Source organism: Hyperoodon ampullatus (genome assembly GCF_949752795.1).
Source record: "Hyperoodon ampullatus genome assembly, chromosome: 16".
Lineage (NCBI taxonomy): Eukaryota > Metazoa > Chordata > Mammalia > Artiodactyla > Ziphiidae > Hyperoodon > Hyperoodon ampullatus.
The window spans coordinates 69,995,081-70,020,158 of record NC_136929.1 but is presented as its reverse complement, the minus strand read 5'-3'; the positions used below and the strand labels follow the sequence as shown (position 1 = coordinate 70,020,158).

At 41.2% G+C, this 25,078-nt stretch overlaps 1 protein-coding gene across 2 annotated transcripts in view; it reads left to right on the top strand.

The window, feature by feature from the left end:
- FRY (FRY microtubule binding protein) overlaps nucleotides 1–25,078 on the top strand; it is a gene marked incomplete at both ends in the record, with an annotated part of 256,062 nt that overhangs the window by 37,922 nt on the left and 193,062 nt on the right. For both annotated transcript variants that reach the window (XM_079722071.1, XM_079722072.1), the window contains one exon: nucleotides 7,458–7,657. In XM_079722071.1, coding sequence (XP_079578197.1) covers nucleotides 7,458–7,657 — 200 coding nt within the window. The remainder of the gene's footprint in view (nucleotides 1–7,457; nucleotides 7,658–25,078) is intronic.

Below are 25,078 nucleotides of genomic sequence, written 5' to 3'. Positions count from 1 at the left end.
AGTCTTTTCTTGACCTAGTTTGAAATATATACTATTATTTAGGAATCTTCTATCCCTTAAGAAATATTTTTATGTTGCTCAAGCTAATTGTTTCTTCTTATCCCAATATCTTTCACTTCTCCTTTTTAAAATTTATTTATTTTTGGCTGCATTGGGTCTTCGTTGCTGCATGCGGGCTTTCTCTAGTTGCGGCAAGTCGGGGGCTACTCTTCGTTGTGGTGCGTGGGCTTCTCATTTCAGTGGCTTCTCTTGTTGCAGAGCACAGGGTCTAGGCACACGGGCTTCAGTAGTTGTGGCACACGGGCTCAGCAGTTGTGGCTTGCAGGCTCTAGAGCGCAGGCTCAGTAGTTGTGGCACACGGGCTTAGTTGCTCCGCGGCATGTGGGATCTTCCCAGCCCAGGGCTCGAACCCATGTTCCCTGCATTGGCAAGCGGATTCTTAACCACTGCGCCGCCAGTGAAGCCCTGTGCTTCTTAACAGTACTCTTCAGAGGAAAATAATTCATGTGATCATAGTTGGAGGGTTTTTTCTTTTCATCCTAATTTACTTTCCATGACCTTCAGGGTTTCTGGTCATTTTGAGTACTTGCAGTCCCTTTAAAATGCCATTTCTTAAGCACACTCATAAATGCATTAGTGGACAATTTATTATTGGTCTATACACAGTGTGACATGTTCTCACAGTAACTGCGTCATCCTTGGTTTATGTTTTATGAAATGTTCCTGTAATCCCAGTAAACAAAATAAGTCTTACAGGAAAGGAGGGATTGAGGGGGAGACGTATGGCCCTAAGAAGGACCCAGTTCTTGGTTACAAAAGGGGTTTGCTCTCCAAACCTCCAAAATGAACGAGGCACCGAGAACTGGCAGAAAGAATAATGTATATCCAACTGTGAACAAAGAAATCTCATCAGTTTACTCCTATTTTGAAAGATAAGGTTACTTAGATCTCTAGAAAGTAAAGTTGTTTAAATAGACCTTCATTTCTAGGAGGAGTACCTACTTTGAACAGTTACTACATACTATCTCAGGATACTTAAAAAAAAAAAAAAAAAAGTAAACCATTTTCTTTTTCAAATGCTCAGGGTGTGGTTCCAGTAATGGAAACATCAGAAAAAGCATTGAGTGTTTTGAAAAGCTGGCTCTTTGCTTGTCTGTCTTTGTAAGCTGCTGAAGAGCTGGCAGAGGTGTCCCCTTTTCTGAGTCCTGTACTTTGTGGAGGAGGTGAAGAAGCCGTGTGTCTGGTCAGCATTTTGATTCATGCTCTTCACAGTCTGGTTAAAATTGTCATTTCCAATCCAACTGACACAGATACAGGCAGACCATAGGGCTGGATCAGAAAAGCAGACCCTGCCTGAGCCAAGTGCTCTGGGTGTTCTGGACACCAAGAATGCACGTGTCTTTCACCCCTCTCCACAACAGTTGTAGACTGTAACATCTAAGCACCTTTGGGCAGATAGACAAGAGCAGGTTCCTCTATTTGCTCACTCAATTTGATTTTCCCTTCGTCTTTTAGAACGTATTGCGATCTAACACATTTTGTGTGTGTGTGTGTGTGTGTGTGTGTACACACACATGAAATTGCTGATTATGTGACCCTGCCTCAGTAAACTGTAAACTCCATGAGGGCAGGACCCATCTGTTCACTGCTGTCTTCCCAGTGCCTAGAACAGAACCTGAAGCCTCAGCCCTCATTCATTAAATATTGGTTGAAGTGAATGGGTGAAAGAATGAATGGATGGTAGGCTATAATGAGAATGGTATTAACGTGTCTGAACACCTAACTGAGAAAACCAGTTGCTGTCCTGTAACATAGATCGCCACTTCTAGCCTCCAGGGCACTTACACAAGGAAACTCGTTACAGCCTTTCCTTTCCTTAGTGTCACAATAAAAATGTAGCTGCACCATGCATTTTGGGGCTGTTTGTGCTGGTGTTGCAGCTAGGAGGTTAAGAATTCGTGAAGATGTGGGTAACTCAGGGAAATTGTACTGAAGACCATAGCCAGCTAAGAGCAGTCAGGCTAAACATTAAGGTATTAGTTGATGAAATTAGCAGAAAAAATAGTCACCTTCAAAAGATCATCACTTGCGGTCAGAAATAGATCTAATAAAGAGGTAACGAATGGGCCGCAAAAGCCTGAAACAGACTTCTAACAGATTAAGGAATGGAGCCTGCTGGATAGAAGAAGTAGACACCCAGTAAAAGGGGGAAAACACCTGCTGAAACCATCCAGCAGAACCAACTGAAACAGAATTTAGAATGAAAGTAATAAAATAGCATCAACAAAACCCATTTAAGGCAAAAGAAGAATTAGAACATGTTTCATCCGAGATTAAAATGTAAATGGGAAAATATAAGCAAAGCAAATTTCCAAAGATTCAATAGTTAGAGGCCTGATTAATATCTGAAAGTGATGCTCTTCTTTTCAGCCCTGCCTCAGCTCCCCACCCGCCCCTAGGAACACTGGTTTCAGTGACTTTCTAGGGACATTGAGCTGTTGTGTGAAAATAAGATGAGATGAAGAAGAAAAGGAGAGAGGATAAAGGCAGATGGAGTTGAAGCTTAAAAATCCATCACATACAAGAAATTTAAATGAGAAAAGTGTTTACTCCAAGTTAAATTGTTCCTTGGACTTGTATTTAGGTGGGGAAGAGGAGATGATGACCTGTCAAGACCCTTTTATCCTCAGGGATCCATATTTCCAGAGGTCCCATGTTAAGAGGATGCTGACCATCCAGAGCAGCTGGGTGGACTGTGGCAGAGCCCAGTGGAGGGCAGGGCCTAGACCCAGCCAGTGGAGGAGAGGGTAGTGACCAGACCCTAAAGTGTAGACGGGCTTGCTTGCCCGGCTGGATAGAAAGCAGGGAAAGCAGTGGAGAGGAACAGACTCAAACTGTAGGGTCGTCCCTCAGTGTCCATGGGGGATTGCTTCCAGGAGCCCTGCAGATTCCAAAATCCATGGATGCTCAAGTCCCTTATATAAAATGGTGTAGTATTTACATATAACCCATGCACATCCTCCCGTATATTTTAGTTCATCTCTAGATTACTTATAATACCTAATACAATGTAAATGCTATGTAAGTAGTTGTAAGGACAATCAATGTAAATACTATGTAAGTAGTCACCAGCCCGTGGCAAATTCAAGTCTTGCTTTTTGGAACTTTCTTGAATTTTTTTTTTTTTTAATATTTTCCATCCAGGGTTGGTTGAATCTACAAATGCGGAAGCAGAGGAGACAGAGGTCATACTGTAACCGCCTACATTTGCAGAGCTGGAAAATGGGGCCTTTGTGTGGCAATTACTGAATTCGTGGTTGGTTTATATGTTTCAATGAAAAAGAAGTTTTAGTTAAAAATCAGACCTATGAAGAAATAGATTTATTTTTATTTTTATTTTTTGCGGTACGCGGGCCTCTCACTGTTGTGGCCTCTCCCGTTGCGGAGCACAGGCTCCGGACGCGCAGGCTCAGCAGCCATGGCTCACGGGCCCAGCCGCTCCGCAGCACGTGGGATCTTCCTGGACCGGGGCACGAACCCGTGTCCCCTGCATCGGCAGGCGGACTCTCAACCACTGCGCCACCAGGGAGGCCCTAGATTTAATTTTTGAGAGCAAAGTTTACCCCTTAATATACCAAAACTTTTTTAGTGTTTTCCTTTTGAAATGGAAACCTTTTGCAAATTTATATTGTTCTTTTTCCTCACCTTCTCAAATACGAGACTAGATGTTGAACTTATTCTAACCTTTCCATGGGACTCAGGGTTATCATCGTGAACGGTAATCATGACAACCTGCAGAATGGAGATATCCTTGCCCCCAGTGTCATATTCTGTGGCCCTGTACTAAATGGCTTCAGGCAACTGCATTTTTAAGTTCTGGTGGCTTCTCAGAGTTGTGCCTTTTTTTCTTCTTTTGCTGTTAGTGCATCTACCCATAGATGTTGTACCTTTCCCTTATAATTTTCTGTTTCCAGACTATTATGAACTTAGAAACTGGACAGTTGATCTTAATTATGTGTAGATTAAGGGCAAGCAAGTGCTGAGGGGGGATATAACGATTTTTTTCCAATGGTAGTGGCCTAACGTTTAGTGTGAACTATGTGACTAAATTTCCAGGACCAGGAACATGTATTTTCTGCTTCTCAACTATATTTGGTAACAATATATAATTTGAGTCACTGAAAGGTGCCATGAAAATTATCCTAACAAAAAGCTAGAATTTGTTATGAATTTTGGTGGGATGAAGAGGGGTTTCTAAAACTTGGGAGTGGATCCGGTTCAAGGACACTTACCCATTAACTCTCACGGCATCTCCATCTGCCCGGCTGGTCTGTTTGCAGCCAGAATGATGGGCACCCTCTCCTTGAGTCGCTTTCAGCCCTGACACAGGGCTCCGCTGGGCTTGGATAGTTCCAGCTCGCTAAGGCTGTGCACACAGACTTTTGTACTCACAAGGATGTCTGGGCTTTGAAGTATTGGCAGATACCGTTTTTTTATGATAGCAGTGAATTGGTACTTTGGCCTTTTAAATGGAAGAGTTGTCTGGGAGACATTCTGATATCTGCATTTCAGCTCTTCTGGTTGAAAATGCAGCTTTGCAGGAGGACTGCTACAGGTCACTGTTAGGAAAATTCTCTCACTATAGTTAGGACTTTTAAGCCCCAGAGCCTTATGATTATGGATCTGGTCTTGCAGTTGTATCCCATCAACCTGATTATTGCTGTCTTCTAGAAATGGATTAAGTCCTGTGGAAAACTAAAGGGGATAAAAAGTCCTCCACTTAGACTTCTTCGGTTTCTGTTTCAGTCTCAGTCCTATGGCACAGTGCCCTTGATACATTAGAATGATATCTCGTGGAGATCCCACGTCCTTCTGTAGGTTGGACCTGGGAGGCTTCCTACTTCCACCAGGTTCTTGCACTTAGGGTGGGAGGTAAGGCAGAGGAATGGACTTCATCTGCATCACCTGATTTTGAATATGCCCTTTAGAATTAATAGTACCTTTCAGTAAGCTGCAAGGAGTGCCATTTACTAACGACTCTTCACTGCAAATGTTTCACCCTGTTCCTTTAAAACTGTGACCACTGATTCTTCTCATAGCGTTCCCTCCTTATGAATCACTTCAAGACATACAGAAATAAAGTTAGATGTCATTTATTTATTTAAAGAGATTTATTAAATATTACTTGTACGAAGAACTCTGTTAGATCTGGGAGGCTACAGTCTTGTGCGGGGACACAGAAAAGTACATGGTTCAGTTACAGAGCCAACCCTCAGCAGAACTGCGTGACTAATTGACAATGATTTCACTTGTCAGCTATCTCTGGAGCCTTCCTTAGGTCATGCAGGATGTACAAGGCCAAAGCGCGAGAGTTAAACGTTTAAACCTTGTCAAACAAACTGAGCAGTGAGGATGGGCCTGGTGGAGTAGGTTTCATGGAGATGAGAGTAAGAGTGGTTCTGAAAGGCCAGGAGGATTAGATGAGCCGAGAAGAGCGGAAAGCAGCAGCTGAGGGACAGCAGGAAGGCGCAGGTGAGAACGGGGTACTCCTGGGCCAGCCGGGGCCATCAGCGCGACTTGGGTGCATTCAGAACCAGGCCATGTGTTTGAAGCAGGATGAGGAGAATTGAGAGCCGTTGAACATTTTGAGCAGAAATGTGTTAGAATTAAGCTGAAAAGGAAGGTTCGTTTGCTATGTGAAACGAGTGAAATTAAGCCAGCAGGGGGGCTGCCGTAATAATCTAGCCATAGGTTTCCAAAGGCCTAGACCAGGATGGAGCTAGTGAGAATGGAGAAATGAGAAAAGGGAATCATATACAACCGATTTTATTTTATTTTTATAACCTGAGAGGCCTTTTTTTTTTTTTTTTTTTTTTTTTTTTTTGCGGTACGCGGGCCTCTCACTGCTGTGGCCTCTCCCATTGCAGAGCACAGGCTCCGGACGCGCAGGCTCAGCGGCCATGGCTCACGGGCCCAGCTGCTCCATGGCATCTGGGATCTTCCCGGACCGGGGCACGAACCCGTGTCCCCTGCATCGGCAGGCGGACTCTCAACCACTGTGCCACCAGGGAAGCCCTAGAGGCCATATTCTTAAAGTTTAGTGGTAGTTGAGACATGGGAAGACCCTCCAGATGTAAGGGAGTCCCCGACTGTAGGGCAGGTTAAATGAAGTAGAGAGGAGGGGACGTTAGGAAAGCGTAAGAAAGATGATAGAGAATCTACATGACGTGAGGACATGCTGGTAATTCCATAAAATTCATAAAATTTTTGCCTGGCTTCCTCAGAATTTAGCTTGAGATAGAAAGAAGTTTAAGAGAAGCCTTGAGTTCATTTGTAGTTTTGAGAGAAGAGTGTTCAGCTTTCATGGAGAACTTTTCCCTCCTTTATTATCGATGACATACCCCCATTCTCTTGACAGCCAAACCAACGTCCAAACTGGACATCTGCTTTTGTTTTTCTTCACTCCTCTCCTTAATCTCTGTATCCAGTCACCCAAACTATCTAGTTTTCCTTCTAAAAGTCTACTTCATTATCATCGTCCTCAGCATACCTAATGCCTGTCACCTAAGCTCACCTCCTCTCATAGTTCTTTCATTGAATATTGTTAACTGACCATCTTACAGGTACTTAGGTGGAAGGGGCTAGTCCTTGTTAGAATTCAACATGTCAAAGGATAGTCAAAAGTAGAGAGACATGAAATTTTCATTTATGAATAAAAACATTTTTTTCTGTAACTGTCAAATTAAAGCAGTGGTCCGTCTGTTGCATCCTGAAAGGAAACCACTGACTGGAGATTCTGATAATGGCCTCTGTTTAAGATCTAATCCAAGTAGGGAATCTGCACATTTTATAAAGGATGAGGAGAGGCATCCCAACTTGAACCAAAGGATGGTGAGAGGGAAAAGAACCCACACCTTGGATGGCATAGATGGCACTGCTTGAGCCTTTTATCTTTCAAGAGGGGCATCCCTTTCAGGAGCAAGAGCCAGCTGGGCTTCTGAAAATTGGTTCTTGGAAACTTCTGGAAGGGACGACCCCAGAGTCTTTTCCATTATTAGAATGAATCACAGAAGACAGAATGCTTCTGGTTATCAGGAAAACCAGGACAAGGAATCACTTGTTTTCCCCTATGCATTTTCTTAGTCCATTTCCCTGGAACATAAAAAAGAAGCTAGAAACATCCTAAATGTTTTAGGGTTTATCAGCTGTATTATGTCTTTGCAACACAATTTACCTAAAGCAATGTGGTAACCAGAAGTATTTCAAGATAAATATGGCATAACACACACTTATATAATCAAAATAGTTAAATCCTAACACCGTAAAGCCAGGTTATGACATTGAGTATAGCCTTCTTCATGTGATTCATATCCTTATATTTACAGTTTAACATAGCCAATCTGAATATTGATGATGTTATTTTCAGCCAGTAAGAATATCCATTCTGTTTTTTTCAGCTTCTCCAGTTGGCAACGGTTATATCAAGCCTCCCGTTCCACCTGTATCTGGCACACAGAAGGAGAAAGGGCCACCAACCATGTTACCCATCAGTGTGGACCCAGACAGCAAACCCGGAGAATATGTCCTCAAGAGTTTATTTGTCAACTTCACCGCTCAGGCTGAGCGCAAGATTCGAATCATTATGGCAGAACCCCTGGTGAGTACGCACAGGAGACTTGCGTCTTCTTAAATTCATCTTGACACTGAATATAGATTTTACAGCTCTCAGAAAGGATGGATGGCTTTCCCCCTAGTTTCCAAATGTTTGATACCATAGGTAATTTTTAAAAGATAATAGTTCAGTTTGCTGATTTAAGAAAAAAATTGTGGATCCTGGACTTCAAAACAACGCTTAGCCAATACAGTTCAGCAGCACGCTTCACCACTGCATTTAGGACAAATAAGCATAATTTAACGTTACGCATAATTTAACGTTATTAATCATAGAAAGATTGTGTTCATAGCCTCTGCTGTGTCATATACTTTAGTCAAAATCTTTTGTCCTATTTTTAAAGTAAAAGAAAAAAAAATCATCATTCTTCAAGGGCTGGCCTGAGCTCCCAGTTTGAGAACATATGGTCTCAGTGACATCTTATCGGAGGAAATTTTTTGGTGAGTCATTCAGAAATACCACTCTGTTATCTGAAAATTGGAAGACCGGGTATTCTTGACTCAGTTACCTTTAGGTCCACTCTTAGATAGATAATGCCCTTCAACGTCAGTAGTCAGTATCTTTCTTTGCAAACGATTCTGCTGCAAAATAAGGCTTGTGGCTTCAGCCTTATGTTCATTACTTCAACAAGGGCTGTAAGGACAGTGTGCTAAATCTCCAAAGGACAGTCAGAAAGGGAGAAAGTCCAAATGGAAGATTCAGATTACTTGTTTTCTGACCTTGGCAAGCCACACACAATAAGAGAAAGGAAAGGAATTCAGAGTGACGCAGCTCTTTGTATGAAGCTTGGTTTTGTACCTCCTGTGAGGAGACTGGGACAGGAGAAGAGGTCTGGGGTTGGCTTTAAGGCAGGGGTCCCCAACCCCCGGGCTGCTGAGCTGTCTTGTTAGGAACCAGGCCGCACAGCAGGGGGTGAGCAGCGGGTGAGCCAGTGAAGCTTCATCCGCCGCTCCCCATTGCTCGCATTACCGCCTGAACCATCCCCTGCCCCCACTTTTCTGTGGAAAAACTGTCTTCTACGAAACCAGTCCCTGGTGCCAAAAATGTTGGGGACTGCTGCTTTAAGGCATCATAGCTTAAAATAATTGAATGTAATATTGAGCCCACTGCCCAAGTCTCAAAAAAATACATAACGGATGATATTTGTCATCATCTGTTAAAAATAACCTTTATAAGAATCACAATTTAAGGTTTGGGAATCAAAATTCAAGAATATTTAAGTGTATGGTTGCCCGAAAGTTACAAACTTTGCATTTTAACATTTTTATTAGATCAGTGAATACTAACTTCCTATTAAGGAAAATGTTTTATTGGTTTTACTGTTTAAATCATTTATAATAAATGAAATCTTAGTACTGTACCTTTTCCCCATTCACCCGTGTTTTTAGTACTCTTGCTACTAATAATAGCTAATATTTCTGGAGCACTTACTGTGTGCCAAGCACTGTGCTTAACTTATTATCTCCTTTAATCTTCACAGTGACCTTAGGTAGGTAGTATTTATATCCCTGTTTATAGCTGGGAAAAGCTGGCACAGAGAGGGGAAAGTAATGGCCCAAGGTCACACAGCATTGATTTGAATTCAAGCTCGTTCTCTTCAGAGCCCACCTCTGAACCATTCTACACTCTACTGCCAGTCATTTTCATGGAAAGATACCTTCTTTCACTTTTTTAAACAAGCCAATATAGGGCTCCCCATAACTTGAGTCCAAAACTCAGGTGCCCAAATTCCCATTGCTCCAAACAGTGCTGATCCATGGAACCCACTGAGCTCCTTGAGGGGTGCTGAGGCAGCCCAGGCCCCCTCCCCCTGCCAGTGCGGGTCGGAAGCCACCTGGGTTCCAGAGATCATGGGGGAGTTAAGGAGGAGAGAGTGGGAAGGCACAAAAAAGAATCGTTTCACTCCTTGACAGTGGAACATTGCCAAAGTAATAGGCCAGGGCTCTCTGAAATTGTGTATTATGGTGGACTTTCCCAAGAAACTGGGAAGTTGTACAGTAGTTGAAAGAGGTGCTTAGAAGACTAGATCCTGAGCCATCCCTATTTCCAAAATAATCGTTTAGATACTGTTACTTAAGAATTTATGAAGTAAAATCGTTTGGGTTTAACTTTTTCATCTTTAGTTTACTCAGTTTGGCATGTGTTTGCATGACATTTTTCTTCCTGGAGTAAACATTATGTCTGAAAAAGTAACATGTACCACAGCATTCTTTTAATTAGAGGTAGCCATTTTTGTTCCTTTCTAGAGACAACTTAAAGGTCCCCAAACAAGAAAAATGGAAAAGAAAAAGTGCAAGTCCTCTTCATCAGCAAATTTTCATTGTGTGTCCAGGGTGAGAGAGTTTATTAGATGCTGATGGCCAAGTAGATGAACATTGTGTTTTTAGCTGAAGAAATGTATTCAATCAATTTTCAGTATCGCTGCTTTTTATAAAAAGAGACTATTTACTCCCCTTGTATTTTTTGGCAGAGATGTAAGCTTCTGTGCCATTTCCATTTCTTGTCTACTGAAAAGTGCTTAGTAATTTTTGCCCTTGTATTTGCTTACTTATGGGACAATAAATGTGAGTAGATTCTGTGGCTTGTTACCTGATTCTAATGTAAATGTGCATTTGGCATTTTGTTCTGTAGCCATAGCAAGAAGAGGTGTTATTTTTGATGCATGTGTAGTACATTTAAAGGGAACTCCAAATAAATGTGCCCTACTATTTCTTTTGCTGAGGTTGGCTTTATTTAGAAAGACGTTGAATCTTTTAAAAACCTAGATTTATATGGGCTTGTATCATATCACAAAGTTGCATTCTGTTATCTCTAATATAATTAAAACTTCTATGGAATAGCAAAGGTAATTTTTTTTTAATTTTGTAGTATAGATTTATTATCTATGGGGCTACTCAAGAATCTGTATTTTTTAGTTTTATTTAAAAAACTGAGTCCTTCAGAATTCCACATCAGTTAGACTGCGTGGGATTGATTATATACAATATTAAATTAAAGTTGTATTTACGAATTACCAGTATCCAAATAGGTAACTTAAATGGGGAAGAAAGGACAGGAACCAAAAATGTTCTACCAAAATAAAATATTAGATATTTTTCTTGTAAAACATCTTTCACTGGTTCAGCAGTATTGTTCTTTGTATCCAGAAGATGCTCAGATCATATTCATTAATATTTATGGATAAGTCGATAATTTTATTCTACTTTTGTTGCTTCATGGGGTCATTTGATAGCATTTGCTCTTGGCTGGTACCATTATTTCACCTTTCCCAAGCGAAGTGTTTTAAACAAGGTAAATTGGGTCATCTGTATCTTTTTTATATTTTTATTTCAAAACAGAAAAAGTACAGAAAACAATGTAACAGATGCTTTCCCTCTTGCCTCCTACTCCATTCTTCTGGTTTAAATTTTCTTTTTCCCAAAGTATATCTTTTTGTAGTTCTTTAAGGAACAGTCAGTGGGTGGTAAATCACTCAGTCTTGTTTATCTTGGATACCCATATTTTCCCCTCAGTTATCAGTGATAGTTCAGCTAGGAATAGAATTCTAGTTTGACATTTATTCTCCTTCTAGACTTTTGACAATATATTTCATCATGTTGCCTCAAACACTGCTGTTGAAGAGTCTGTGGTTGATTTGCTATTTGTTTGTGGATTATTTACTTTTTTCTCTGTTTGCTTTTATGGTTTTTTGCTTTGTGTATAGTGTTCTGCAGTTTCACTACATTGTGTGTTTAGATGTGGATTTATTTATTTTTTATATTTTATTTTCTTAATTTTATTTTTGGCTGCACACAGGCTTTTCTCTAGTTGAGGTGAGCGGGGGCTACCCTTCGTTGCAATGAGCGGTCTTCTCATTGCAGTGGCCTCTCTTGTTGCAGAGCGCAGGCTCTAGGTGCATGGGCTCAGTCGTTGTGGCACGCGGGCTTAGTTGCTCTGCGGCATGTGAGATCTTCCTGGACCAGGGCTCGAACCCGTGTGCCCTGCGTTGGCAGGTGGATTCTTAACCACTGCGCCACCAGGGAAGCCCCTGGATTTATTTTTATTTTCTTGTTTGAGACTCATGTTTCTTGAATTGAGTGTTCATATCTTTCATCAGTTCTGGAAAATCCTTAGCCATTAATTATTTGAATATTGCCATTTCTCCACTTATCCTCTTCTCTTTTTCTGGCATTCATATTAGATGTACATTGGACCTTCTCGTGATATTACATATCTTTTTACCCTTCTTTAATTATTTCTACCTCTCTGTCTCTGGCTACTGCATTCTGAGTAATTTTCTCAGGTCTATCTTCAATTTATTAATCTTATCTTGGGCTATGTCTAATCTGTTGTTTAATGTGCCCAGTGAGAATTATAATTTTGGTGATAGAATTTTTTATTTCTAGAAATACTGTTTTAAAATCTATTTAAGTGGGTTTTATTTTTTTAGTTTTTTTTTCCTTATGTTTAGCATTTCTTTTTTCTGTCTTTGATCACCTTAAACATACATTTTTGTGTGTGTCCTCTTTTAGGTTAGCCCCAGAGTCTTCACCATCTGGGCCAAATATTACATTAATTTCTTGGTTTGCAAGTTTCTGCACCTAGAAGGTGATATAAATGTAAGCTCCAAACTCTTGTACAAGACTTGAGACTGTGGTTTCAAATTCTTGGGGAGGATTTTGTTGTTGTTGTTTTTGCCTAGAACCCAGGCAGGGGTCATTGGAATATGTTTTCATCTTCCTGTGCCAGTGCATAGATTTGTCCCTAGTCCACTGTTTCATTGTTTAGGACCAGGGTTTTTATAGGTGTCTTATTTCCAGTGTCCCACCTCTCAAGGCTCACAGCTTTGTTTCATGTGCCCAAGTGGACAACAAAAAAAAGCCTCCAGCATAACAAGACCAGTAGTCCTCTCCCTGTGTAGCCATTACATCACCTCATATCTTTCTGCCTTTCATTTCCCTTTTCCTTTCTTGTGAACTCACTTCTGCCTTAAAAAAAGAAAAATCTTATACTCCATTCAACATTTCCAAGTGTCTGTAGCATGTGAGTTTTTGCATTGTCTTTGGCCATTATCCTGCCAAAGCCCTCTGCAGAATTCTTAGTTTGCCTTTCATGCAGATAAGGGCAGGGTGGGTCTTTGCGCTGTGAGGTTCCTGTGCAAGCAGACGTTCCCATGGCGAGGTGGGTTGTCCCCAAGATGAATAAAAGGGAGAGTGAGGGGATTGTCACCAAGTCTTCCTCTTCTGATCCTGCCTGATGAGTTTCCCCTAAATACAACCTGTCCCTTTCACTCTCTTATTCAGATCCTTCACATCACACCCTTCTGCTCCTTGATTTAGCTCCAGCCTACCTTTCTTCCTCCATGGATCTCTATGGGCCATGTTTCAATTCTGTGCTTGCCTGCCAACGCGTATATAGCACACTGTCCCCTCTTCCTGGAATGCCCCTCATCTCTCCATCCTGCCTATCTTTCAAGGCCCAACTCAAACACCTTTGAAAGGTTTACTTGATTTCTTCTCTGCTGACTCCACACAATTACGCAGTTGTGGATATACACACTTGCAAATCTCTATTTTATCTGAACCGCCATATCATTATCTCAAGCAAACTGCCTTCATTAAATAAGAGTATTCGAGTAGACTAGAATAGAAAATATCAGAGAATGTTATAGATTTTAAGGGTAGATGTTGTTTTATGGAACTTTCAGTTGTGTGTATATATATCAGACCTTGGTTTAAATGTATATTTTTATGGTATAAAATTTATATTTTAGGGGTGGAGGATACAGACTTTTTGTAAGCTAAAGAAGCATGTTACTAGTCTAAGTTCCTACAGGCATTAACTGTGTCTTATCTACACACACACACACACACACGTCCCTGTGTCTAGAAAATCTCCTTTATATACAGTAGACAGTGTTTTTTGAGTATATGAATGAATGAATGGATAGATGAATGAATGGATGAAAAAAATATTAATAGGAACTTCCCTGGTGGCGCAGTGGTTAAGAATCCACCTGCTAATGCAGGGGACACGGGTTCAAGCCCTGGTCCAGGAAGATCCCACATGCCGCAGAGCAACTAAGCCCGTGAGCCACAACTACTGAGCCCACGTGCCGCAACTACTGAAGCCCGCATCCCTGGATCCTGTGCTCCACAACAAGAGAAGCCACCACAATGAGAAAGCTGCGCATTGCAACGAAGAGTAGCCCCTGCTCGCCGCAACTAGAGAAAGCCTGCACGCAGCAATGAAGACCCAATGCAGCCAAAAAAAAAAAAAAAAAAGAAAAAAACTATAAAAAAATATTAATATAGTAGCTCAGAAGAAATGTAGGATCCTGTGTGTTTCTGAGGGTCGTCTTGCCAACCTCTAAACGGATAATAATGGATTTTGTTCTGTCCTTTGTACCCTTGGCAGATGAATGCCCTACAATCTGCAGAGTACAAGCGACGTTAATTCTCAGCCTTCTGCCTTGGGGCATCTAAGGATACCTCATTATTCATTGATACGGTCACCTGCTCCCATTTCACCGGAGCAGTGTGTGAAGAGGAGGATCAGGCTGACTCTTAGCGGTCGGACTCAGCCTCAGAATATACGCTCTCATTATCTCTGAGTCTCTCCGGTTATATAGCATCTGTCACTGGAGTCACAGGCAATTACCTTCTCAATAAACTCTCTTCCAAAAGACAAGGCTCTCCAGCTTTTCGAAATTCAAGAGCTCGCATAATCTTGACTTTGCAAATTTAATGGAAAAGAAGAGATAAAACAACTTTTCATTCAGCTTGATCTGGATCTGAATCCTGATTCTGCCTCTTTAGTGTTGTGAGGCCTTGGGCCAGCTAGTCAGTCTCCCTTGTTTCTCATTTGCAAGAGCCCAGCTCATGGGGTGGGTGAGAGAAGTCGAGGTAATGTGTGGAGCTGTGACGCAATTCTTAGCACGTTCTAGGTGCTCAGTTTTCACCACCATCATCATCCTCATTGTCATCGAGGAATTGGTATCAATAACCTCATCTTCTGGTATGTTTCTCTGGTGGCCAGCCTGGTGCTTCCTCTCTTTGTGTTCATTCAGGAGGAGTGGAAGCTTGAACAGGGTGGTTGGATGCCTGCTGTTGCCATGCCCTGTTATTGTCAGATGGTTGTTCTGATCTCTGCCTTGGCAATGGGAAAGGTATAGCCAAAGCTGGTTTAAGCAGACCTGGTCTGGACCCTTTAGGGATTTATGCTCTGGGAGGTGACGGAGGCAAACAAAAGTCTACAAGAGAAGGCAGCAGCCCCACTGGCTCACTGTTATCTCCCGCGAAATACTTAGCGGGTATAAGTTGTGAGGACCTAGGAAATGAAACCAGGGATTTGAGGCGAGTCCACATAGAATGGTTTTCCAAGGCTTTCCAAGGGGAAATTTCACAGGCCCTGGAGGATCGGGGTCTCGGAGACAAGTAGGAACATTGTCGTGCCAGGTCGTGCTGGGAAGCCAGTGACCCAAAATGTGAAAAGCTGGATTATTCAACTAAGTAAAGCAAGTTCAGAAAACTTCAGAACTTTCTTTTTTCTCATTCGTATGTTTAAATTTATTGAAAACGTCAGAGGGAGAAATATCTAATTTTCTTAAAGTTAGTCATCAAATCAAACTAATTTTTCCTTTTTTCCTGTTTTATTGAGCTATAACTGATGTATAACATTGTTATTAGTTTCAGATATACAACATAATGATTTGATGTATTGTGAAATGATCACCGCAATAAGTTTCATTAGCATCCATCACCTCACATGGTTACAAATTTTTTTTCTTGTGATGAGAACTTTTAAGATCTACTATCTTAGCAACTTTCAAATCTACAACATGGTATTGTTAGCTGTTGTCACCATGCTATATGTTCATTCTCAGAACTTATGTTTGTAGTAACTGGAAGTGTGTACCTTCAAGAATTTTCAGCCACACTCCTCAGGCTGCCTGTTTTGTCCACCCTCCTTCCTATAATTTGACCAATACACAAAAAACTTGGTTTTTCATCACAGCCCTGCTACTAGCCTCTGCTTCCAACAAAGTCACTTAAATGTGATCCATCATTGTTTTTTCTTCTATGAAATGTTCACAGTCAAGCCCAGTTTTAGCTCTAATGTGGATAACAAATGAAATATAAGCATTAACTCTCCACATCTCTGAGTGAATTAGTCATATCCCACTGAATCCACCTAGGTTAAAGCTTCCATTGTCCTTGAGAGGAGCTGCAGTGAAGCTAAACTGGGTGCTGGACCAGGGGTTTCATCTGGATCTGCAGCCTAACAGCATAAAGTGTCAACAGGAAGAAGAAGAAATTCTAACTCACCTAAGACTTAGAAAGCAAGTAATGTATTCTCTACTTTAATTGAAACCTGGAGAGAGGAAAAGATCTGCATAACCTCAAAAGAAGAACACACACCTTTCATCTTGTCCTCTAGCAGAGCCTATGACTGAGCAGGAGGGCAGAGCTTGCCTTCCTGTAATGTTCCCACATTTAAAAACATATTTCGGGGCTTCCCTGGTGGTGCAGTGGTTGAGAGTCAGCCTGCCGATGCAGGGGACACGGGTTCGTGCCCCGGTCCAGGAGGATCCCACATGCCGCGGAGTGGCTGGGCCCATGAGCCATGGCCGCTGGGCCTTCGCGTCCGGAGCCTGTGCTCCGCAACGGGAGAGGCCACAGCAGTGAGAGGCCCGCGTACTGCCAAAAAAAAAAAAAAAACATATTTCGGATGAAAGGTGATGTGACAGTGGGAAGATTTTATTATTGGGATTGCTTGAGCTTTGATAGCCCCTGCTCACAAAATAGCTAATGGATGAGATACAGGCAGGAGCTTTCAGACGTTATCCCTGTGTTGAGCTTGGAGCATAGGTGAGGGAGGGGTGACAGATACTCACTCATAGAGATGCTAACTGGGGGATGCTGGGATGGAGCCTTAACAATCATGTAACATGATCTAGCTGGTTTGCTAACATAAGAGACACAAGTCAGGGAATTTCTGTTTTAATATAAGACTAAAAATAAACTAGAAGTAACACAAAATAGTTTCTTGGTGTGCACGAGTTTAAAGAATCCAGGATGCCAATGTCTATTGCACCCACACCACCAACCTGTAGTGAACGTGTCATGCCATGAGACTAAGCCTGTAGGGACAGTGGTCACGGCCAGCTGGCACAAACCTGGGAAGGCTGAGCAATTAGCTAATGGCCACATTACCGCAAGCTAATGTGGTTCTAGGTTCACGAAGTACTACTGCCTGTTGACGAACACTTGTTTCTTGGCCCTGCATCTCAGGCTTTCAGCTCCTCCCCCACCTGATGTCGCAGGGCTGGCATCAGGACAGCTCTCCAGTTAACCCCAAACTTAAGCTGGACATTGTGCTATAATAGACACAGGTGATCCACCACCAACAAAATAAGTACGGTGAGTGGTTCTAATTGTTTTAATGAATCTGACTGTGGCTCTAAGTAAGCAAAGCCTTTAGTAAGTGAAATACACACTCACTCCAGCCTCCTCTTAGGATTTTAGACCGGGTCTGATGAGAGGTAAGAGACTATGGTTGGGATACAGTCTACTTGTAGTTATAAAAGAGCTCTTTTGGGCTTCCCTGGTGGCACAGTGGTTGGGAGTCCGCCTGCCAATGCAGGGGACACGGGTTCGTGCCCTGGTCCGGGAAGATCCCACATGCCACAGAGCGGCTGGGCCCGTGAGCCATGGCCGCTGAGCCTGCGCCGGAGCCTGTGCTCCGCAATACGAGAGGCCACAACAGTGAGAGGCCCGCGTACCGGGAAAAAAAAAAAAAAAAAAAGAGCTCTTTTTTTTTTTTTTTTTGCCTCTGGCCCATATACAGATTGCACGTTCTGCTGTAGTCTTGTGTTTCACCTCTGAATAGACTCTTGATGTCTAGATACCAGAAACTATCAGATTCTTTAATCAGGAACTTTTTTTTTTTCTTTTTTTAAATTTTTTTATTTTTTGCTTTATAACAAATTTAATCAGTTATACATATACATATGTTCCCATATCCCCTCCCTTTTGCGTCTCCCTCCCACCCTCCCTATCCCACCCCTCCAGGCAGTCACAAAGCACCGAGCTGATCTCCCTGTGCTATGCGGCTGCTTCCCACTAGCTATCTACCTTACGTTTGGTAGTGTATATATGTCCATGCCGCTCTTTCACTTTGTCACAGCTTACCCTTCCCCCTCCCCATATCCTCAAGTCCATTCTCTAGTAGGTCTGTGTCTTTATTCCTGTCTTACCCCAATGTTCTTCATGACATTTTTTTTTCTTAAATTCCATATATATGTGTCAGCATACAGTATTTGTCTTTCTCTTTCTGACTTACTTCACTCTGTATGACAGACTCTAGGTCCATCCACCTCATTACAAATAGCTCAATTTCATTTCTTTTTATGGCTGAGTAATATTCCATTGTATATATGTGCCACATCTTCTTTACCCATTCATCTGATGATGGACACTTAGGTTGTTTCCATCTCCGGGCTATTGTAAATAGGGCTGCTATGAACATTTTGGTACATGTCTCTTTTTGAATTATGGTTTTCTCAGGGTATATGCCCAGTAGTGGGATTGCTGGGTCATATGGTAGTTCTATTTGTAGTTTTTTAAGGAACCTCCATACTGTTCTCCATAGTGGCTGTACCAATTCACATTCCCACCAGCAGTGCAAGAGTGTTCCCTTTTTTCCACACCCTCTCCGGCATTTATTGTTTCTAGATTTTTTGATGATGGCCATTCTGACTGGTGTGAGATGATATCTCATTGTAGTTTTGATTTGCATTTCTCTAATGAGTAAAGATGTTGAGCATCCTTTCATGTGTTTGTTGGCAGTCTGTATATCTTCTGTGGAGAAATGTCTGTTTAGGTCTTCTGCCCATTTTTGGATTGGGTTGTTTGTTTTTTTGTTATTGAGCTGCATGAGCTGCTTATAAATTTTGGAGATTAATCAGGAACTTTTTTAATATTTAAGGAATTTGTGAATTCGGGAATCCTGCTGTACTAATTGAAAGGCAGAATTACTACCTCTAATTAAATTTGAATCTTCATATGGTGAATTTCATGAAAACTGTTATAATTAGTCATGCTTATTATAGCCTGATAGCCAGCCATTCCCTAACCTCGGTGTTGATATTTCAAGATAGTATTTCATCATACTCAGATTTGCACGTCGGTGGGTGTTTTGCACTGTTGTATGTGTAAGTCTTCCTATACCACCCAACTGTTACATGTCTGTCATCTAAGGATGTGTAAATAGCAGAAACAGCAGCTTTAATACCTCTGTGCACTGTGGATTCAAGTCAGCTTCCCAAAAGGACAACCAGCTAGTGTTTTTCGCCAAACTTCTCTTTAAATAGAGGTTCCTCTTACTTCAACAAACCTAGTAAGGGAAATATAAAGAGAATAAAAATAATTTCTAGATTTAGCTGCCTACTGAGTATAGTGATAGAATCAAAGCAATGCTGTCTGTTAAGGAGACTCAGAAACAGTTCAGATCAGATAAGGAATATTTATGTTACACTTGACAAAGTACTAGCTTATTTTCCAAATTATAAATTTAAAAATAACTTTAAAAATAGCTATTTCTTAGCAGAGCAGCTCAGCCTGGCACCCCTTACTTACTCTAGTAAGACTTTCACCAGAAATCTGAAAACTCACCCTAACTCAGAAAGTAAATAGTATTAATAGCTAAAACCAGACATAATTGTTGAAAGGTTGCATTTAGCCGCCGAGTGAGGTGATCTTTCCAATGAGCTCACAAACTCACTTTTTTCTGTGTACTGTTCAACTTGAAGTTTGTTTTCCTTGTTATGAATATGCTTGGTTTCATACAGATGAAAAGTTGTTCTTTTGTGACTGTTAAATGGAACTTTTTCGGCCATGAAATGAAATTTAATGCACCGTGAGAGTAAAAGTTTCACTGAACCTTATAGCAAATAAAACATATGGAAAGTATCATGAAGTAATACCAAAAAAAAAAAAAAAAACCCAAAGGGGTTTTTACTTCAACTTAATCGTATCCAATTCAGTTCATCCATGGGTGAGGCCATAATTTTTATGTCCAGTGACTATGAGAAGATTATCAAAGTTTCTTGTTTTTGAGAGTACAAAATCAGGTGAAGATTATTCCTCAAGTTATTTTCAGTCTAGCCTTTTCTGATTATAGGCTTCTTCTTACTATTTATAGAGACATCATTTTTAACACAAAAGATCATTTGAAAATACATCATGATTTTTTAAGTGACAGAAAATACCAATAAAAGTAAATTCAGGGACTTCCCTTGTGGTCCAGTGGTTAAGACTTGGCCTTCCAATGCAGAGGGTGCAGGTTCGATGCCTGGTCAGGGAGCTAAGATCCCACATGCCTCGTGGCCAAAAAACCAAAAAAAATAAAACAGAAGCAATATTGTAACAAATTCAATAAAGACTAAAAACAAATGGTCCACATTAAAAAGTAAGTTTATTAATATGACATAATAAGCATTGAAGGCCCATTCCTACAATCACTATAATATAATATCACTGTATTTCCACACAGCATTTTGCATTTTGACTTTCCTGAAAGTCATTGATACAGTTTTAGGCAGCAGCAATCTTTAGCACTGTAGTCATTTTAACTGGCTAAAATTCCACAGGTCATGCTAACAATAAGAAGACATATTTTATTAGGTAATTTTGATGATCACTTACGTACGTATCTAGTATTTCCAACTTAAATGATTCTTAAAATTCAGCATTCCATATGATGGTATTTCCTGATGCCTTTAGGGGTTTCTACTCAATTCATAAGTTGTAATCACGGAAGTTTGGTGGTGGTTAGATACTATAATCTTTAAATATTTTGATTGACCTAAAATGTAGGTATTGCTTCTTTTTAATTGAGGTATGTTCACATACCATGAAATCTATCCTTTAAAATTGTGCAATTCAGTGAGTATTCACAAAGCTGTACCCTTAATTCCAGAATGTTGCCTTTTAATAACACTTCAAAAGAGAGAATAGGTGAGTAGATGTTCATCTATTTTTTTTTCAACTCTTTACCCCCTGGAGTTTTCCTTTTATTTTTTACCAGAAAACCAAACCTTTTTTTTTCTTAGTTAAAGTAATTGGGTCATTTCAGTTTTAACTGGGAAATTTTGATTGGCTGCATGACTCTGGGTACGTAATGAATACTATATGATGATTATCATGAAGAGGATGCTGCCTATGAAATTGCCTTTTTTTATCTCATGTGTAAAACAAAAATTCAAGGTACTTAGGGGCTGTGGAACTTCGACAAGAATGAAAATGCTTACCCGTGAGTCAAGCCAAATTCCAATTCAGAAATGGCAGCAAGGGCCGCACCCCCCTTCACTCGGGTTCTAGCTGTTGGTTCAGATAACGGCGCTGTGTCACCAGATCCCACCTGAGAAGAGGCTTCTCTGTGGTGCTCAGTGAGGTGGTTTCCATTCTCTAGTGTTGGCTACGGACCTGTCAGTAACACCCTGAGAGGCACTTGGCTGGAAAGGCTTGTAGAGTGTGTGTCACATTCCTTTCCATCTAAATAATGCCCCATACATACCAGATTGGTCAGTTAGGATGTTCTAATTCCAGAGATTTAGAGCCAGCACGTTGGGATCAATGTCTTACCCCATAAATATCAGCTCTGTGGCTTCATGCATACCCACTTCCCAAGGTTTTCTGGGATTCCCAGTGGGTAGCATAATAAATGGTGAACTTCTCAAAGGCAAAAACTATCATGCTTATGCTCAGGATGGAGAGTGGGAATGAGACAGTGTTTCCCACTCCTAAAAGTAGGTTGTTACTATCAGAATTGCCTCGCCTCCTCCCTTTGGTGTCCAAGAAAATAAAATGCCTTTCAGACAGATTAGGGATTCTTCTTCCCATACATTCAGTGAAAATTTTTACTTTAATCAGTATGCTTAAAGTATACAATACAGGGCTTCCCTGGTAGCACAGTGGTTGAGAGTCTGCCTGCCGATGCAGGGGATACAGGTTCGTGCCCCGGTCTGGGAAGATCCCACATGCCGCGGAGTGGCTGGGCCCTTGAGCCATGGCCGCTGAGCCTGCGCGTCCGGAGCCTGTGCTCCGCAGCGGGAGAGGCCACAACAGTGAGAGGCCTGCATACCGAAAAAAAAAAAAAGTATACAATACAATAAGCTACAGGGGTTTAAAATCTATGATTTGATGAATTTTGATAAATTTGTACGCTGGTGTCAGCATCACCTCAGTCCAGATACAGAACATTTCCATCATCCCCAGGAGTTTCCTGTGCCCCTGTGCAGACAGCCCAGACCACCACCCAGGGCCTCAGGCAACTATTGATCTATATATAGATTAATTCCCATTTTCTAGAATTTTGTATAAATGGAAGCTCTAGTTTGTTTCATTCACCATAATGTATTTAAGGTGCTTCCATTTATTATTTATCAGTAATTCATTCATTTTTATTGCTGAGTAGAATTCCATTTAATGTATATACCACAATGTGTTTCTTTAGTTACCTTTGAATGGCCTTTGGGTCAAAAAACAGTGTTTTGAGTACAGTTTTAACCAGCACCAGTCTTTTTTTTTCCTATTCTTTTTCAGATTCTTTTCCATTATAGGTTATTATAAGGTATTGAATACAGTTCCCTGTGCTCTACAGTAGGTCCTTGTTGTTTATCTCTTATATATACAGTAGTTTGCATCTGCTAATCCCAAACTCCTATTATCCCTCCCCACCCCCTTCCCCCTTTGGTAACCATGAGTTTATTTTCTATGTCTTTGAGTAGCCAGCACAAGTCTTGATTTCCATAGATCATGCTAATAATTATAACAATGTATATTTTACAGGGTATGTTTTTAAGTTTTATTGAAGTATAGTTCATTTACAATCTTGTGTTCATTTCTTCTGTATGGCAAAGTGACTCAGTTATACATATATTTAAGTTATTTTTGATAGTAGCTTATAGATAGGTAGGTAGGTAGATAGACAGTACTTTCTATAGTAACTTCCAAGTGTGACTGTACTTGAGGCTATGCATTATACAAAGAGGAATAAGACAGATTTTTATAAGAATAACTGCCATTTTTTGGCTTACCTGTCATGTTTCAGACATACTAGTTTTCACATTAACCCTAGCAGATAGGTAATAATAATAGTTCATGTTTCTCTAGTGCCTACTGAGTGCCAGGCACTGTTCTGAATCCTTAAATAACATCAAGTCACCTAATTTTTCACATCAACATCATGAGATATGCACTCTTATACCCCACTTCACATACAAGGAAAAAACTTGTCAAAAGTCACACAGTTAGTAAGTGGTGGGGCTGGCACTCAGTGTAGACCACCCATCTCTGGATCTCCTGGATCCTTGCTCTTAACCACTACACTCATGGCCCCCTTCATTTTTAGTCGGAGATGCTGAACCTGGGAGATTTAATAAAACCTTACCAAAGGTGGTGGAGTTAGGGTTAATGTCCTGATTCAAATCCTGGTTTGATTGACTCCAAAGTCCAAGCTCCAATCTACTCGGGAAAGGATGTGTATGTGAATAACCAGGATGACTTTGGTTAGGTACACAAGAACTAGAGAATACCAAAAGAGCTCCTAAGAGTGAAATCTGTCACTTCTTGTAGGAGTGACCAGGGAAAGTGCCGTGGAGTGAATGAACGTTAAGGGACAAGTACGATTTTTTTATGAGAGGTGGTTTGGTTGGGTCTGAGAAGAGTGTGAGAGTGTGTGTGTGTGTGTTAGTGGTGCCAGGGGATAAATCAGAACATGATTGATTTCAAGTCCCCAAGAACATCCCTGGGGAATGTAAACATTTGAGAAAGACCAGCCTATGAAGGACACAGAAAAGGGATGTCTAAAGAAGTAGGAGGAGAAAAAGTGGGGGATGGCATGAGTCAAGTAGAAAGAAGGGAATCATCGATAGTGTTTTGTTGCAGCTGAAAAACCAGAAAGAAAAGTACTGAAAGATGTCCACCAGATTTATTGTTTGGAAATTCACTGGGGCTTCCAGGGGGACTATCTTTAGTGGTGACAGAAAAGTCAGATTGCAGGTGGTTGAAAAAGGAGTACGGGAGGAAGGGAAGACAGGAAGTGTAGACCGCTCATTGGCGAACTAAGGATGAGAAGTAGGGGAGGAAGGGAAGACAGGAAGTGTAGACCGCTTATTGGCGAACTAAGGATGGAAGGGGGTGGAAAGAAAACAGTAGCCAGAGGTGGAAGTGTGGTGAAGGCAGATGCTAAGATGAAAAGCTCTAACCATGTTGATAGCTGCGAAAAAGAGCCAGGAGCGTGGGGGAGGCTGGCATCCGGGGAATGGGGAGCTGGGTGACCATGCAGAGTCCCAGAGGAGGCAGGGAAAGATCCATCCGTGTGTAGAGGTCCACTCAATGGACATAACGTGCACAACTGGTGTATATATTGGGACGAAAAAATCCAAAACACCAACAAAGCCAGAAACAGATGAGTAAAGGTGCCATCTTGCATTTCTCAGTAGCTGCTGTAGTTTTTACAAAAATGCCTGTGGGAGATGTTCTTTTGTTCAATTAAAATGAAGATTAACTTTGTAGTCAAATTTAATTGAAGTTTCCCCTCCAGTGTTCAAATAATGGATTTGTCCTTGGGACTGTTAGATTTGGCAGAGAATTGGCTTCTCTGAAATGTGCAAAGCCAGCTGCAAATAGGACAGGTTCTCTCAAGAGTTTTTAGTTCTTAGAAAAAGTGCCAAAATATTCCTCCAGATTTGCATCTCATTTCGTATCACAGGGTAACAGGCAGCATCTGACTTGCTAATACCTGAACTGATTTGAGATACTCTCTATCATTCTCTTGATCTGGGGATTTCTCCCCAATATTCTGGGTAAGAATCAGCATGTATTGTCTTGTTTAAAGAAATCCGTTTGTAACTGAAGACAATAAAAGGGAAACACAGTGTCATCCATTTCTGTTAGCCCCCTCCTTCCATAGATCTCCAGTGGTTTTAACTAGTGCTCATGAATTCGTATTAGAAACCTAGCCAGGTCAGTGTGAAGTGATGCTCATTTTTACCTGTGGGCAAACTGAGGCACCATCAAGGAGGCTGAGTCTTCCACCAGAAGTTCAGTGATCCCTGCAGGCAAACAAAATGACCGGAGTGTATCTGCAAGATGATTCCAACCCCCAGGTCCCTGATTGCCCCTCATCATGTAGGGAGAGACTTTTGGGGAGAAATGGTCAGTATTCAGAACTGTGATTTCTCAGGCTTATTCCTTAGATTTGTTTCCAAGGTTGAATCACAGTTGGCACAAATAAGATCTGAAGAAAAAAAATATGTGTCAGACGTGAAGATATTTTGAACCTCACTTTTCTTTGGCTCAGCCTGAGAAAGGTGCCTGCCACTGTGTGCTGATTGTTCTGGATGAAATGCCTTAGCGGCAT